This window comes from Callospermophilus lateralis, chromosome 12, assembly GCF_048772815.1.
Source record: "Callospermophilus lateralis isolate mCalLat2 chromosome 12, mCalLat2.hap1, whole genome shotgun sequence".
Classification (NCBI taxonomy): domain Eukaryota; kingdom Metazoa; phylum Chordata; class Mammalia; order Rodentia; family Sciuridae; genus Callospermophilus; species Callospermophilus lateralis.
The window spans coordinates 76,183,616-76,197,805 of NC_135316.1; the positions used below are offsets into that span (position 1 = coordinate 76,183,616).

At 40.1% G+C, this 14,190-nt stretch overlaps 1 protein-coding gene across 2 annotated transcripts in view; it reads left to right on the plus strand.

Annotated features, from left to right (window-relative positions):
• Wdfy2 (WD repeat and FYVE domain containing 2) overlaps positions 1-13,337 on the plus strand; it is a 148,820-nt gene extending 135,483 nt beyond the window's left edge. For both annotated transcript variants that reach the window (XM_076871961.2, XM_076871963.2), the window contains 5 exons: positions 2,324-2,429; positions 8,530-8,631; positions 9,464-9,594; positions 11,562-11,670; positions 12,908-13,337. In XM_076871961.2, coding sequence (XP_076728076.1) covers positions 2,324-2,429; positions 8,530-8,631; positions 9,464-9,594; positions 11,562-11,670; positions 12,908-12,937 — 478 coding nt within the window. In that variant the 3' untranslated portion in view covers positions 12,938-13,337. The remainder of the gene's footprint in view (positions 1-2,323; positions 2,430-8,529; positions 8,632-9,463; positions 9,595-11,561; positions 11,671-12,907) is intronic.
• Positions 13,338-14,190: the final 853 nt, after the last annotated feature.

The window sequence follows — 14,190 nt, forward strand, 5'->3', positions numbered from 1 at the left end:
GCATCTCTCTTTTTTTTTTTTAATAAGGTGAAGGAACAAATCTTCATGGTTGTCCAGGATCTCTCTGTCTCATAAAGAATTTTAGGCATATAGCATACCCTAAATACTTTATTTCTTCAAAATAGAGGGTTCAGACTAAAAAAACAAAGCCAAAGATTAGCCAGAGGACTCTTAAATACTTAGTTAGAACAATAGCACAATTGAAGATCAATAAAATATTTTAAAATTGACATTGAAAGTAACACATTTTTTTGTTTTTTAAATTGAGCCCTTTTCACCGGTAAGGGTCCTTTGTCTTCCCTTTCCCTTCTAAAAAATATCAAGGACGTTAATCGTCAACATAAAGCACTAGAAATAATTCTGGTGAGACACAGAATCTCTTCTAGCTCGACAGATTCCACAAAAGGTAAAGAATTTGCCTTTTCATTCGAGTCAAAGGTATTAATCAGTTAACCAAGGAAGCAAGTCATCAAAACCAAGAGAAATGCTTTTTCTAGCCTTTTTTTCAGACTCAGATATTATAAACCAAAGCAAATAAAATTCTCTTTCCAAGTTGTTTTCTCCATGTTTCCCTTTCATATTCTGGAACAGATTGACACTTTAGGATTGCCTTTGAACATCCTATTCTCTCAAAAGTATACAGCAGAGTTTTTCATAGGCTACATGATGAATGATATCATTATAAATGCACAAAAATGTGAACATCCATCTCTCTCCATTAAGCCAGACATTAGAAATATTTGCAAAAACATTAAAATGACATTTTTCTCAGCAAAAAATTTTTTTCTCAAAGTGTTTTTCACAAAATACATGTAAAGTTAAAAGAAATGGATTCATTAATGCAATTTTCAAATGAATCAGTATCTTTAAATTGCTCAGTCTTTATTTAAAATACAGTAAATTTTGGTAGTTATGATTTATTGAAGCTCTTTGATGTCCTGAAATAAGTTCCAAGAGTCTAAAGGGGATTCTCATACCAAAAAATTTGAGAACCACTGATTTAAGACAAAATTATTCATACAAGGTATGATGATTCAGGGGGATGCTAAACTCAAAGCTAGCCTGGGTAATAATAGTGAGACCTTGTCTCAAAAAAAAAAAAAAAAAGGATACATTCACACTTCTATTTCTTTTTTCACTATTGCATCCAGCATAATCTTGATCACTTATTCCAATTATAAAAATTACCAAAACAACTCACTTCTATTTTATACAAAAAAATTGGGAGGAGAATGGGAATAGACAGTTGACAACTGTGCAGCCTAGCAAAGCTCATGGACACACAACCACGTGATATAGCATTATCTTTATATCACCAGGCTGAATGTTAAAGAACTGTTCTCCTTTCCAATGAACACACATTTCTTAGTTGATTTGAGCTCAGAATAGACAAACAAGCCAGACATGGTGGCATGTGCCTGTAATCCCGGTGACTTGGGAGGCTGAGGCAGGAGGAGCATAAATTCAAAGCCAGCCTCAGCAAGTTAGCAAGGCCCTAAGCAACTTAGTGAGACCCTGTCTCAAAATAAAACATAAAAAGGACTGGGGATGTGGCTCAGTGGTTAAATACTCCTGAGTTCAACCCCTGGCACCGAAAAAAAAAAGGAAAGGAAAGCAATAGACAAACATACAAACAAAATGTCCAAGACCAGATAACCCTGTTCTCTCTTTCATCCAACAGAGGATAGATCTCTTTAATCCATTGCTAGCAATCACTAGATTATCAAGCCATAAAACTGAATTCTCTTCTATTTTTACCACTGAGAGGGAATAACTTGTCAGCCATGCACAAATGATAAGGAAAAATAAAACAAAACGAATAAAAACTAGAGACAGAGTCAGTGAAATTCAAGTCTATTACTGCTTTGGATTTATTCTGGGAGCCAAAAAGAGTGGCTGTGCAGCTACCCAACTCAGTCAGCTAAAGCCTGTGGATATCTCTAGGCTGACCTCCAAAGTTCTTAAAGGGTAAGTTTTTCAAAGGTAAAATCATAAAATGAACATGTGGATTTTAATAAAGAGGAGAGGAACCAGTAAGCTATTACATCCATTCGTCTTTGATCAGCTTTTTCCTTTAAGTGTTGGTAACTGACAGTAACTACCTCCTTCTGGGTCCTGAGCAGGTGAAAGCAGCATTTAGACTTATTTTACATATTGGATATGCTTCTCACTGACAGCATGTTGAAAATTCCATCAGGTTTCTAAGGTCTACACGTGGGGCTTGGGAGTGTGGACACACATTGGCTGATTTTACTGGGGTTTCAGTCATTAGATCCATCATTTGCTCTCCTAAACTGTGACCAACTCTTGGTTTTTTTCACAGTGACAAAGTCCAGGCTCTCTCCTATGCACAGCACACACGACAGCTCATCTCATGTGGTGGTGACGGTGGCATAGTCGTCTGGAACATGGATGTGGAGAGGCAGGAGGTAAGTGTCCCAGTAGGCCGGGTTTGACCCTGAGGTCAAACTCTACCTCCCTCCTTATTTCTTGATACTTTATAATTAAACCATGTAATAAGACATGTTAGAGAATTTTAAATTATGTTGTAAAAGGAGCTCTTTTTTTTCCCTGCTCCTTACGAACTGGCATGTTACATTAATATGATTAGAGATTTCATGAGAATTTTCATTGAGACTAAGCTGTTTAGACTTTAAGTCTGTTACACCATCACAGCAAAAATACAGGTGAGAAAAAGAATCATCTAATATTTGGTGATTAGTCCCAACATAAAATGCCCCAGGGACACCGAGAGCTCATGTGCTTTCTGTCATTGAAGGAAACAGTGGTTAAGAAGTAAGGACCTTTAATTTGGTATTAAGAGAAATGCTAGAAATAATTTATTTGGTGCTTCTTTTTGAGTCATGTTCTAAACAATTCCCCAGTTACATATACTTTGTCTTTTTTAAGCACATATTTAAATTTTATCAGTACTCTTTTCTTAAATGAGTTTTGCTTTTAATCTTTGAGCTTCTTAACTAGTATGTTTACTGAATCCCCTTTGACAAGTACTTTGAAGTTAACCATCTTCCCAGTACCCTAGAATGAGTCTAGGTAGACTTTCCCTTCGATAGTGCAGTCTTTGAACTTATTTCTTGCAGGATGTAAGAATTAGGTAGAAAAGAAACACTTTAAAAAGACAAAAGCAATTTTCCAAATTATTTCCATGCCCTTACCCCAGTCTTGTTTCAAGAGGGCTTTTTTTTTTACCCACAATGTAATGCCCTTCAAATGCTAGTAATTAAATGCTTAAGAAGATTAAAGCTTTATTTGCTCAAACCATAAATCCACAGGAGTTCTATTAGTAACTAATTAAAATGATCATTACTGTTAGGAAGTGGGGAATTGTAGAATATTGCTTTTGAAAAGCACTTGGCACCATCCATAAAAAGCCAGAGAATTGTTACCATGAGTGCTGGTCGTGCTAACCAGGCTCCCCTGTGTGCGTCCCAACTTGGGTTGTGCATGATAGTCTGCCTTAGGTGAAAGATGGTCATGCCTCATCTGGCCTGGCTTCTTTCCAGGCCTAACTGACCGAACCAGGGGAAGGGAGAATGGTAGGTTCTTTTCTCTCAATGCAGGTAGCCTCCATCCTTTATGAACAGAGACCCAAAGGTCGTTTCCAGAGGTGAAACCAGGTAGTTGATAGGCAATTCTTTGAACCATCTGGCTTAAGTTATGCCTCTTGACATGCAGATATATGAGCACTGGATACTTGTTGATGGATTTAAAATCTTGTACAATAAGTTGAAGTTCTAAATAAGCAGTGGAAATGGTTCCATCCATCTTTTTCAAGTGTCATATTTCATAAACCTAAATCTCCAGAGATAGTGTTTGTAATTCATTATCTGGGGAGCTGCCTGCTGGCTATAGAAAAGACTATGGGGGGCTCTCCTTGGGAGGCCTAACACTATGCTGAAACAGTCCCTAACCCGAGGTGCCAACAGATTTTCAGAAAGTTTCAGAATGCTATTAAATTGTATAAATCATGAAATTATAGTCAGTGTAGGAAGAACATCAGTGCTGGGTATTCAGAAGGAGCATTAATGTAATTGGCCAAGGTTATCAGGGAAGGATTTACGGAAGGACATGATGCTAAAATATTAGTAGGACTGGCCGTGTTCTAACCAGGAGTTTCATGGGCTTTGCAGGCTAAAAAAAAAAGTCCAGAGTAAGGAAAAGGTGACGTGAGAAGAGGTGTGTGGTGCGTTAGTGCTCATGAGCAGGTGGGCAGTAGTCAGAGATGAGAGAATGGCTAGGGGCAGATGATGGAGGATCTTGAGTGGCCGGATGCAGATCAGGTCAGCATTCCACATGTTTAACCTGTGTTTGTCTATACAGTTAATAAACCCATTTTTGTAAACGTTCATCATTTTATTTTTTACATATAACATTTGGATTCATTTTGACATAAAAGCATGGATTATAATTTGCTGTAATTCAGGCTCCAGTACCCACCCCACTTTGCCTTCCTTCTCCCTCTCCCTATTCCCTTCCCTCTACTGATCTTTCTACTATTTACTTATAATTTTTTTTCACTTAGTGTTTCTTGGATATACTTGATGGTGAGATTCACTGTGGTATATTCATATATGTATGTTGGAAAGTTAGGCCAGATTCCTCACTGTTCTTCCTTCATCCTGTTCCTCCTTCCTCATCCTTAGTCCCCTTCTTCTACTCCACAGATCTTCCCCCACACCTTAACTTTCCTCTCCTCCCGTCTCCCTTCCCCTCCCCTCTCCTGTTCTCTCTCTCTCTCTCTCTCTCCCTCCCTCCCACTCCCTCTCCCTTTCCCTTCCACCCTCCCTCTCCCTTCTTCTCTCCCCCCTCCCTTATTTTGAACTAGCTTCTGCATAACAGAGAAAATATTTGACTGTTGATTTTTCTGGATCTGGCTTATTTCACTTAGCATGATGTTCTCTAGTTTCATCCATTTATCAGCAAATACCATAATTTCATTCTTTCTAGCTGAGCAGTGCCCCATTGTGTGTGTGTGTGTGTGTGTGTGTGTGTGTGTGTGTGTGTGAGAGAGAGATATTTTCTTTATCCACTCATCTGTTGATGGCTACCTGGGCTGATTCCATAACTTGACTATTGTGAATTGCACTGCTATAAACATTGAGATGACTGTATTACCATAGTATGCTGATTTTATGGATATATACCAAGGAATGGGATAGTTGGGTCATATGGTGGTTCCATTCCTAGTTTTCTGAGAAATCTCCATACTGCTTTCCAGAGTGTTTGTACTAATTTGCAGTCCCAAACAAGTTATGAGTGAGTGTGACTTTTCCCTCACGTCCTCCCAACACTTCGTATTATCTGTATTCTTTTTTTTTTAATATTTTTTTGTGCTGGTTGGACACAGTACTTTTATTTTATTTGTTTATTTTTATATGGTGCTGAGGATTGAACCCAGGATCTCGCATGTGTGAGGCGAGCGCTCTACTGCTGAGCCACAACCGAAGCCCCTTATTTGTATTCTTGATAATTGCCATACAGTGAAATCTCACAGTAGTTTTGATTTACATTTCCCTAATTGCTACATTTATCATTTGAAAAGTATGTTTTATATATACTACATGTTATACATAGGAAAGTTAAGATGCTTATTAACAAGTAGAAGCCAGGTCAAGTACTTATAATACCACTACCTATAAATGGCAAAACATTATATTTCCTTACATTTTTCTCTGTATGTACATGTGTACAAAATTTTTTAACAAAAATTAGAATGCTGATATACATGTTGATTTATTTTTCCCCTTTCCAGATCATTACTCCACTTCCTTCCTCCTCGGCACCCACATTTGATATGTGTCCCAAATAAGTATGCATGTGTGTGTATGTGTTCAAGTTTTCATAAATGATAACTACACTACAAGTCTGCTGTTTCCAACTATTCCCCCAAAATGTTTTTGGAGCTCTGTGTATCTTGAGGTGCCTCTGTATAGGTTCTCATAATATATATCAGTCAAATTTTACCTCTCTGTTCCCCAAAGGGCACATAGATAGATAAAAACTCTCTGGTACTACACACAGCTCCAGATGACTTCTGATACATGTCCCCTCACCGACCTGTGTGGGATCAATCCAGGCATATTCTTGATTTTTGCTAAATAATAACCAAACAACTGTACCCACATATGTTTCTAGTGGAGAGAAGAACAGTGTGAGGAATCTCTCCCTGATACTCCACAACCTCACCAATAGTTATTGTTACCACATTTCTGGTTTTGCCCTATTGGAGACAGGGATAAATGAATGTCTTGTTTTTATTTGCATCTCTTCCTAATAGTAAATTTGATTTCCTCTTTGTATATTTTAGCGATTCAGACCACCCTGGCTATGAATTGCATGGTCATATCTCTTGCATCTTCTGCCAGCTTTTCAACTGTTCCTTGTCATTTTCTTATTGATTTGCAAGGGTTCTTTGTATATCATAGATATTAGAAGGAATTCTTTGTTAGTTACAAACTTCATAAATATCTTCTTTTATTCTGTTAACTTTGGTATATGTATAGTACTTAATACCTGGGGGGTTTCAGTTCATTATATATTGGACATTTTCCCTGTCTTTAAATATTTGTTTCTACTACATAATTCTTAGTGGTAAGAAAGTGATATTTGAGAATGTTCCATAAACAGACATTAGTGCTGCCCCCTCAATTCTCTAAGAAGCATGTTAGTGTGTTTTTTACTATGTGAAATGAGTTGCTAATTCAGTTTTTTCAGGGCCCTAGAAGTTCCTGATTAACCCAAGTCTGATTATAAACTATAAGCATTAGTCGTTTTGTGTCACAAATAAGTCTTTGCTTCTTTTTTTAAAATTTTCCTGATTCTTCCGCATCATATGTTCTGAAAAAAAAAAATCACATAATCAGTCTTTTAGGGGTAAGATGCCTTTAGCTAAAACTTTGTGTTATTGTATTAAATCTGTTTTTAAATAGACTTGGTCATGAAAATTACAAAGCAAATCAAGGTTTACTCTTTTTCTTTGGTTCAATAAAATAAAGAACAAAAGTAAAGTACTTTAAAATGTCCTCTTTTGATTTTGGGGCAAACTAGGTTGTTGGATTTTTTGTTTGTTTGTTTGTTTTGTTTTGTACTGGGGTATGAATCCTGGCATGCTTAACCTCTAAGCTACATCCACAGACTTTTTTATATTTTATTTAGAGACAGAGTCTCTCTAAGTTGCTTAAGGTCTTGCTAAGTTGCTGAGGCTAGCTTTGAACTCATGTTCCTCCTGCCTCAGCCTCCTGAGCCACTGGGAGGGAAAACTGTAGTTTTAGGTTTTTTTCTGCATGAAAAGTAGAAGCAGCTAAATCCTAACATCTGATCCGTAGCAGATATTCCTCAGAAAAGGGTCACATCGACCCTGAATGGACTTCAGAGCTTGACCATGCTCCTGTCTATTGTGAATGTCTAGAGGAGTGAGCTGCTGTTTTTGACATTTCTCAAACTTGTTTGCTCTAAGGCCTCTTTTATAAAAAGTGAGTTTCCGGAGAGTAGGATGTTCCCTGGAATTCACTGTTGGGAAATCCTGGGTTGGATATATTTTCAAGGTTCTTTGGGGTCTGTGCTATATGGAAAGAGATGATTTCCTCTGCCAAGTAATAAAATCTGGAGAGTTGGACATGGACTCTGGAAGCAAATGTAGTTACCATTTGCATAATCTATAAAGATTGCTAAAGAATAGCTTTAAGTAAAACTCACTTTTAGAACCTGTCTGGCATAATTTAGAAAAGTTATGACAGGAATGAGAGATAGTGAACAAAGCTAGAATATCGTGTGACCTGTGAGCCAAGGAGCAGAGCCTGAAACCCCACTGCGCCCTGCCACGAGTAGACAATGGACAAGTAGCTTCCCTGAATATGTGCTGGAGTCAGGTTCTGTGTCATCCGACGTGGGGGACCATATGTATGTGTGATGTTCAGTTAGACATCATTGTATGTGATTGGAGTAAATGTAACTGCATCCATTCAGAGAACAGGAAATTTAGTCCTAAATCTTCAGCATGGCTGCCAAGTGCCTGTGTGATATGGCCCGGGCTGAGCCCTGTGCTCTCATCCCTTGTTCCCCCATCTGCCCTCCAGCCTCCTGACATGTCCCAGTCCCTTTTCCCAGCCTCCTCCCACCCAGCCTTGGGTCTCAGCTTTCTAGCATTTGTCAGAGACCTCAGCCTGGGTCTGAACCCCCTGTCACACCTCCACCATGGCGCTCTGCTTCTCCTCAGGCCCTCTTATTTAGAGTTATTGAATAGTTATTAGTAATGATATTTCATGACCACTCTTCTCTGGAAATCATAAGCTCCAAGACAATAGAGATTGTTTTATTTGCCACAATCTCCCATCCCATCCCCTGGGCCTGACACATAAGTGGCGTTCCAGTCAGTACTTTTTGAATGGTTAAGAAATCACCCTCTGTTTTTGATAAACACATCCTGATTCCAAAAGTTTCATCAGTGTCACTGGTTCCATTGTCCACACCATTTCTCACTGTGACCTGTTGTGTGCTTTATTTGATAAGACACCTGAGTGGCTGGACAGCGATTCCTGCCAAAAGTGTGATCAGCCTTTCTTCTGGAACTTCAAACAAATGTGGGACAGTAAGAAAATTGGCCTAAGACAGGTAAAGTGATTTGGATTCTTCATCAAAATACAATTGTGTGGAAATAACTTAACCTTGTAATCTTAGAAGAAGTAGCACCCTGGGTAGGAGTGTGGTAGAGGTAAGTTATTATTCTGGAATTGCCTTGTGACTTTACGTTAATGTACGTGCCTTCTCTACTGTTGTTCATTCCGACTTGATTCTGTTTTGTGTAGTGATTTCGTCTAGAACGTAGTTGAGGGGTACAGTTTTAGAATTCTAATGGCATCTATTGAAATACATCTTAAAATCAGAGGTATCATGCTTAGCTCACATTGGTTCCAAACCATTAATTTAGACAAGTGGTATTTATTTCTTCTTAATTATTTTGCTTTCCCTCCTCCTGATTTGGTTTTAGTTATTTAGATCTGCTCATAATATAGTTTTCAATCAGATTACATAGTTCAGTTTGGTCTTCCCTAGAGAAATCAGATGTTAGGTCACCTACGTTGACCGTGGCCATAGTTACAGACAACAGTTTGAATCAGTTCTCATCCACATCCTCCTTCATCCAGGCATGATCTCAGGAGATGGCACCCAACCCCAGAGCCCCTGGCCTCTGTGGCTCACAGCAGTGGTACTAGCACAGGGTAGAGTGCAGGGAAAGGAGGAGAGGGGAGGTGGCACTATCTGGGGTGTTTCCCAGCGGTCCTCTTTCAGAACACAGCCTGAAAAGAGAAGACACTTGGTGTGCTCCTGCTAGGGTCTGGGGCACTCTTGCTGGACATCTTCACCTGAGTATGGTCACTCACATGTGAGTATGCCAGGAGAGTGGCACTGAGTCACAGCCGCTTGTTTTCTGTCCCTCCTGCAGCATCATTGCCGCAAATGCGGGAAAGCTGTCTGCGGCAAGTGCAGCTCCAAGCGCTCCTCCATTCCCCTGATGGGCTTCGAGTTTGAAGTGAGAGTCTGTGATAGCTGCCATGAAGCCATCACCGATGAAGAGTAAGTTCCAGGGGTCTGCAGGACTCTGTAGGTGGAGGAAAGAATCCTGTCTGAGAGCAGCGCTCAGCACTCCAGCCATGACTCCTGAGGCCCTTGTTCCTGCCAGTTTAGAGTGTAGACCATGGCAAAGAGATTTTTGTCTTTTACTGGCACATTATAATTGTAACAGTGTGATTCATCATGTCATATTCATACATGCACACGACACAACTTGATCAATCTTATTCCCCAGGACCCTCCTTTTCCCTCCCTCCTCCCTCAAGAGATTTTTGTTATCTTGAGAGATAAATGAAGAGAGAATAGGCTTGAAGAATTCATCTGTGTACACTTCTTAATCTCAGGGAAAAGTGCATTTAAAGTAGATGCTCTCCACACAAATCCTTCTGCCTGCTCATTTACTTGAGAATTGCCGAGGGGTGCAGGGGCCCAGGATTTGCTTTATAGCCTGAGCTGCCGTCTTTACAGGATTTGAATCAGCTTCGGGCTCTAGAAGGTCTCAATTTCTAGGAAGAGCTAAACTGCTTTACCTAAAAGGCAAATACTCCCAGTTGCTTACTACTCAGCTGGCTGCCTCTCAGTCCTGCCCAGTATCCTAGGGTTTCAGGTGTGCTTTGGAAGGTGAGGCAAATCTGCATTGTCTCTTTCATGTTAGCTAATTGAAAATTGTCCCCAGATGCAAACAGAATGATCTGGAACAGGTTTCCCTGTTGGTAATTTACTGGAGGACCAATCTCCTAGGAGACTTTTCTTCCCAATCCTCCCAGCACCTTTTATTTAGTACAATAAAATTACTTGAAGTATTCTTTGCATACTTATATCAAAAAAAATTAAGATGTCCTTTTGTAAGTAAGCATTTATACTCATTGGTTATTTTCCACTCGTCATGGTTGTGTGTGGTGGGGGGGTGCTGGGGATTGAACCCAGGACCTTGTGCATGGGAGACAAACACTACCAAATGAGCTACATTCTCAGCTCCAGTAAGAGTTCTTATTGAATAAAATGCTGCAAGAGACTTCAGGTGGTCCATTTAAATTCTTTTTATAAAGACAAAGACAAAGAAGAAGAAAACTGTCTTCAGGGAGCCCACTGTGGCACCCCTTAAAACATGACTGGAGAGCGACCCTCTACTTTCCCCTCCCTGACCCTTCCTAGGGAATCACTGTGGCTTCTGCCTCACTTGCCCTACCCCTAGAACACTCTAGGGATACTTGATAAGCCTTCTTTCAAAACAACAAAAAAAGCATAGACTAAAAATACAAAACATCTGGGCATGGTGGCACTCACTGGAGACTGAGGCAGGAGGATTGTAAGTTTGAGACTGGCCTCAGCAACTTAGGGAGACCCTGTCTCAAAATAAAAAATGAATTAGAAAAAAAGGGGAGACTAGAGGTGTAGCTCATAAGCACCCCTGGGTTCAATCCCCAATACCAAAGAGAGAGAGAGAGAGAAGAAAAAACACAAAATAAATAATGTTTGTTTCTACTTTGTTTCACCTGTTAAAGGTTTAGAAAGAGAAAAACTTAAGTCAGCAGTTACACCAATGAACAAAGAAAGAGAAATTGATGGACTTCAAATAGAATGACAGTAGTATCTTAGGTATTTTAACAATTAGGCCGCTTTTTTTTTTTAATGGGCCACTTAACCTGCAAGCCCTTCCTTCTGAGTGCAAACTTAGCAAAAAGCACTGTGGTTGTTAAAAGATTTCTCAAAAGGTGCAGGTAGAGATTTTCAGATCATCAGAGCAACATGTGTGGAGGTTTCATCTCTCATTTTGGAGAATAGGGATCATTTTGCCTTATTATTTTGTTAAAATCTTATAAGAGATCACCAGAGAATAAAGGCAGATCTGGGAAGTGATTCTAATAGTGAAGCAGTTTTAGCCATTAGTCTAAAAATTAGAGCACAATGTCACCTTGATCTCTGTAATTCCTAGATCCCACCTTTTATCCTCTCCTTGGTCTTTCTAGACGTGCACCCACAGCTACCTTCCATGACAGTAAACATAATATTGTGCATGTGCATTTTGATGCAACCAGGGGATGGTTACTGACTTCTGGAACCGACAAAGTCATTAAGGTAAGACACCATCTTAAGCTTTCCATTTGAGGCCTTATGCGAATACACAGGAGCCCATAACATGTGAGGCTGGGCTCGCAAGGTTATCCTTGGCACTGAGCATTTTTGAGAGCCTAGTACATTTATGGATGTGCATGGAACAGATAATCTACTTGGGACATACTCTTTAAAAGACAAATAGTAGGTCACACATACAGCAGTCAGAAGATTCACACAGACAAGTTCCATCAGCCAGGCACGGTGGCACATACCTGTAATCTCAGCTGCTCAGGAGGCTGAGGCAGTAGGATCACGAGTTCAAAGCCAGCCTAAGCAACCCAGTGAGACCCTGTCTCTAAATAAAATACACTCAATGGTTGAGTGCCCCCAAGTTCAATCCCCAGTACCAAAAAAGAAAGTTCCATCAGGGAGGCAGAGCTGCTGGAGCAGGCTTCCGGGAGCAGGTGGGAGTGCACGGAGCACTGAAAGGCAGGACAGGAATAAGCCAGCAGGTAATCACGTCTTTTCCCAGTGAAATCAATTAATCCAGGCACATTCATCCAGGGCCTCTCTGAGGACTGCGGTAGACCACATGGATTCAGTGTCACAGCAGAAGCATAAACAGAAGGGGGCCTTTGTGTCATTTCTGTCCTATTCTTAAGGGCAGCAGTGAGATGATGTAGTTAAACTACCCTGTTTGAAGCCCCCTTTGTGACTTGGAACAAGTTTAAAGCAAATTCTGGGAGCCTCGATTCCTTTATTTTTGAATCTTATAGAGTTCTTTGGAAGATTGGCAGAGACATATGGAAAGAACACAGCCCAGGCTTGGTGTGTAATTTGTTCCCGTCACCCTTAACTGGCTCTGATCTGCCTTTATTCTCCACACCTGGGTCAGAATTTCAAGCTGCCCTTGTCATGGTTTTGAGCTTTATAAATCATTCTACTGGAGTATGTAGATTCTTCTCTTTATGTTTTTTTTTTTTTTTTTGGTACCGGGGATTGAACTCAACCACTGAGCCACATCCTCAGCCCTATTTTGTATTTTATTTAGAGATAGAGTCTCACTGAGGTGCTTAGACTGACTGTTGCTGAGGCTGGCTTTGAACTTTCAATCCTCCTGCCTCAGCCTCCCAAGCCACTGGGATTACAGGTGTAGAATCTTGTTAAATGAAAAAATACTCTCTTGGCTTCAATTATAAGGACTGTTCATCCTCAACCCAATTTGATTTAATTCATTTTCTACTTTTTCTTTTCCCAGTTGTGGGATATGACCCCAGTAGTGTCTTGATGACTCTCCCAGGAATCAGAAAGATGTAGTATTTACTAAAGAAATGGTTGTTCTCATCCACATGGCTACTGAAGCACTAAAGCTACGTGCGAGAAGTAAGAGAAGCTGAAGACCTGAGGTGAATCTGCACCCTCCCTGCAGTCAGTGGGAACTAGCAGAAGGACACTCAGTCCAACTTGTTCATATGATATAAAAGAAGATATTTTTTTAACAAATGGTTTATACAGTCTGGCTGTGCTACATTGTTTTGAGTATACTGAAAAATCTGTGTGGAGTGTTTAGTTTTTATGTTTTCCAACCCTCCATTTTACTTGTTGCTTTGTGTGTTGGAGAAATAAGGGAATCGTCTCCCTGTTCAGGGTGCATTGGTCATTATAAAGTAGTTTCCACATTTTCCTCACCTCAGCATGTGTCGTGTGGTCAGCATCTTTTCTCCTTTTCTGTCTATCTGTTTGCACCTTCGCTGCTTTTCTCCAGAGAAATTGTATTTACACTCTTCACTCCCCGTGTCCCTACTTTCATGTCCTCCTCCGTGGAGAGGAAAACCGTTTGTGTGGATCCGCCAGCCAACTTCTTGAGTCCCCTGAGGAATGAGCCGTCTGTCTGGTCTGACCTATCCATGTTCTTGCCGAGTAGGAGTGCCCTTGCGTTTCTGCCTTAGTTTTCTTAAAAAATGCTGTGAGGAAGCTGCTCCCGACCTTCATCATCCAGAAGTAGATGATAGGACTCAGAGCTTCAACCATCAGTGCCTGGATCAGTTACCATTCAGTTGGGGCCTCCTGAGCCTTCTGGGTTTTAGTTTTTTTGGATAGCCCTCCCTCACAACATTCAAAACCAACTGAAACCTAAACCTAAATAAGTGACTTTAGGCTATTTTTCGGTGTGACATCATCTCTGAACTTGAACCTTTATCATTTCAAGATTGTCTTCTTCACTATCTGTATTGTCTTCCCCTTTAAAACCCCGTCATTCAGACATCTTTATCTTAAGGTAATTCATCAGAACATTTTGCACACTTTTATTTTAAGACCCTGTGTGACCTGAGACACAAAGGTACTGAAATCCTACAGTTTGTGCTGTGTTCCTGCTGGGAACTTAAAATAGGACTTTAGAAACCTGAAGAAGTCTTACTTCTAAGGGAATCCTAGCAAGCTTGATAAAATGTAATAAGTGATGCACCTAAGGATATTGAATTCCTATTTTAAAATCTTACAATTAGGTTTAGTGGCGAGGATATGCCGGGTACCTGTCTC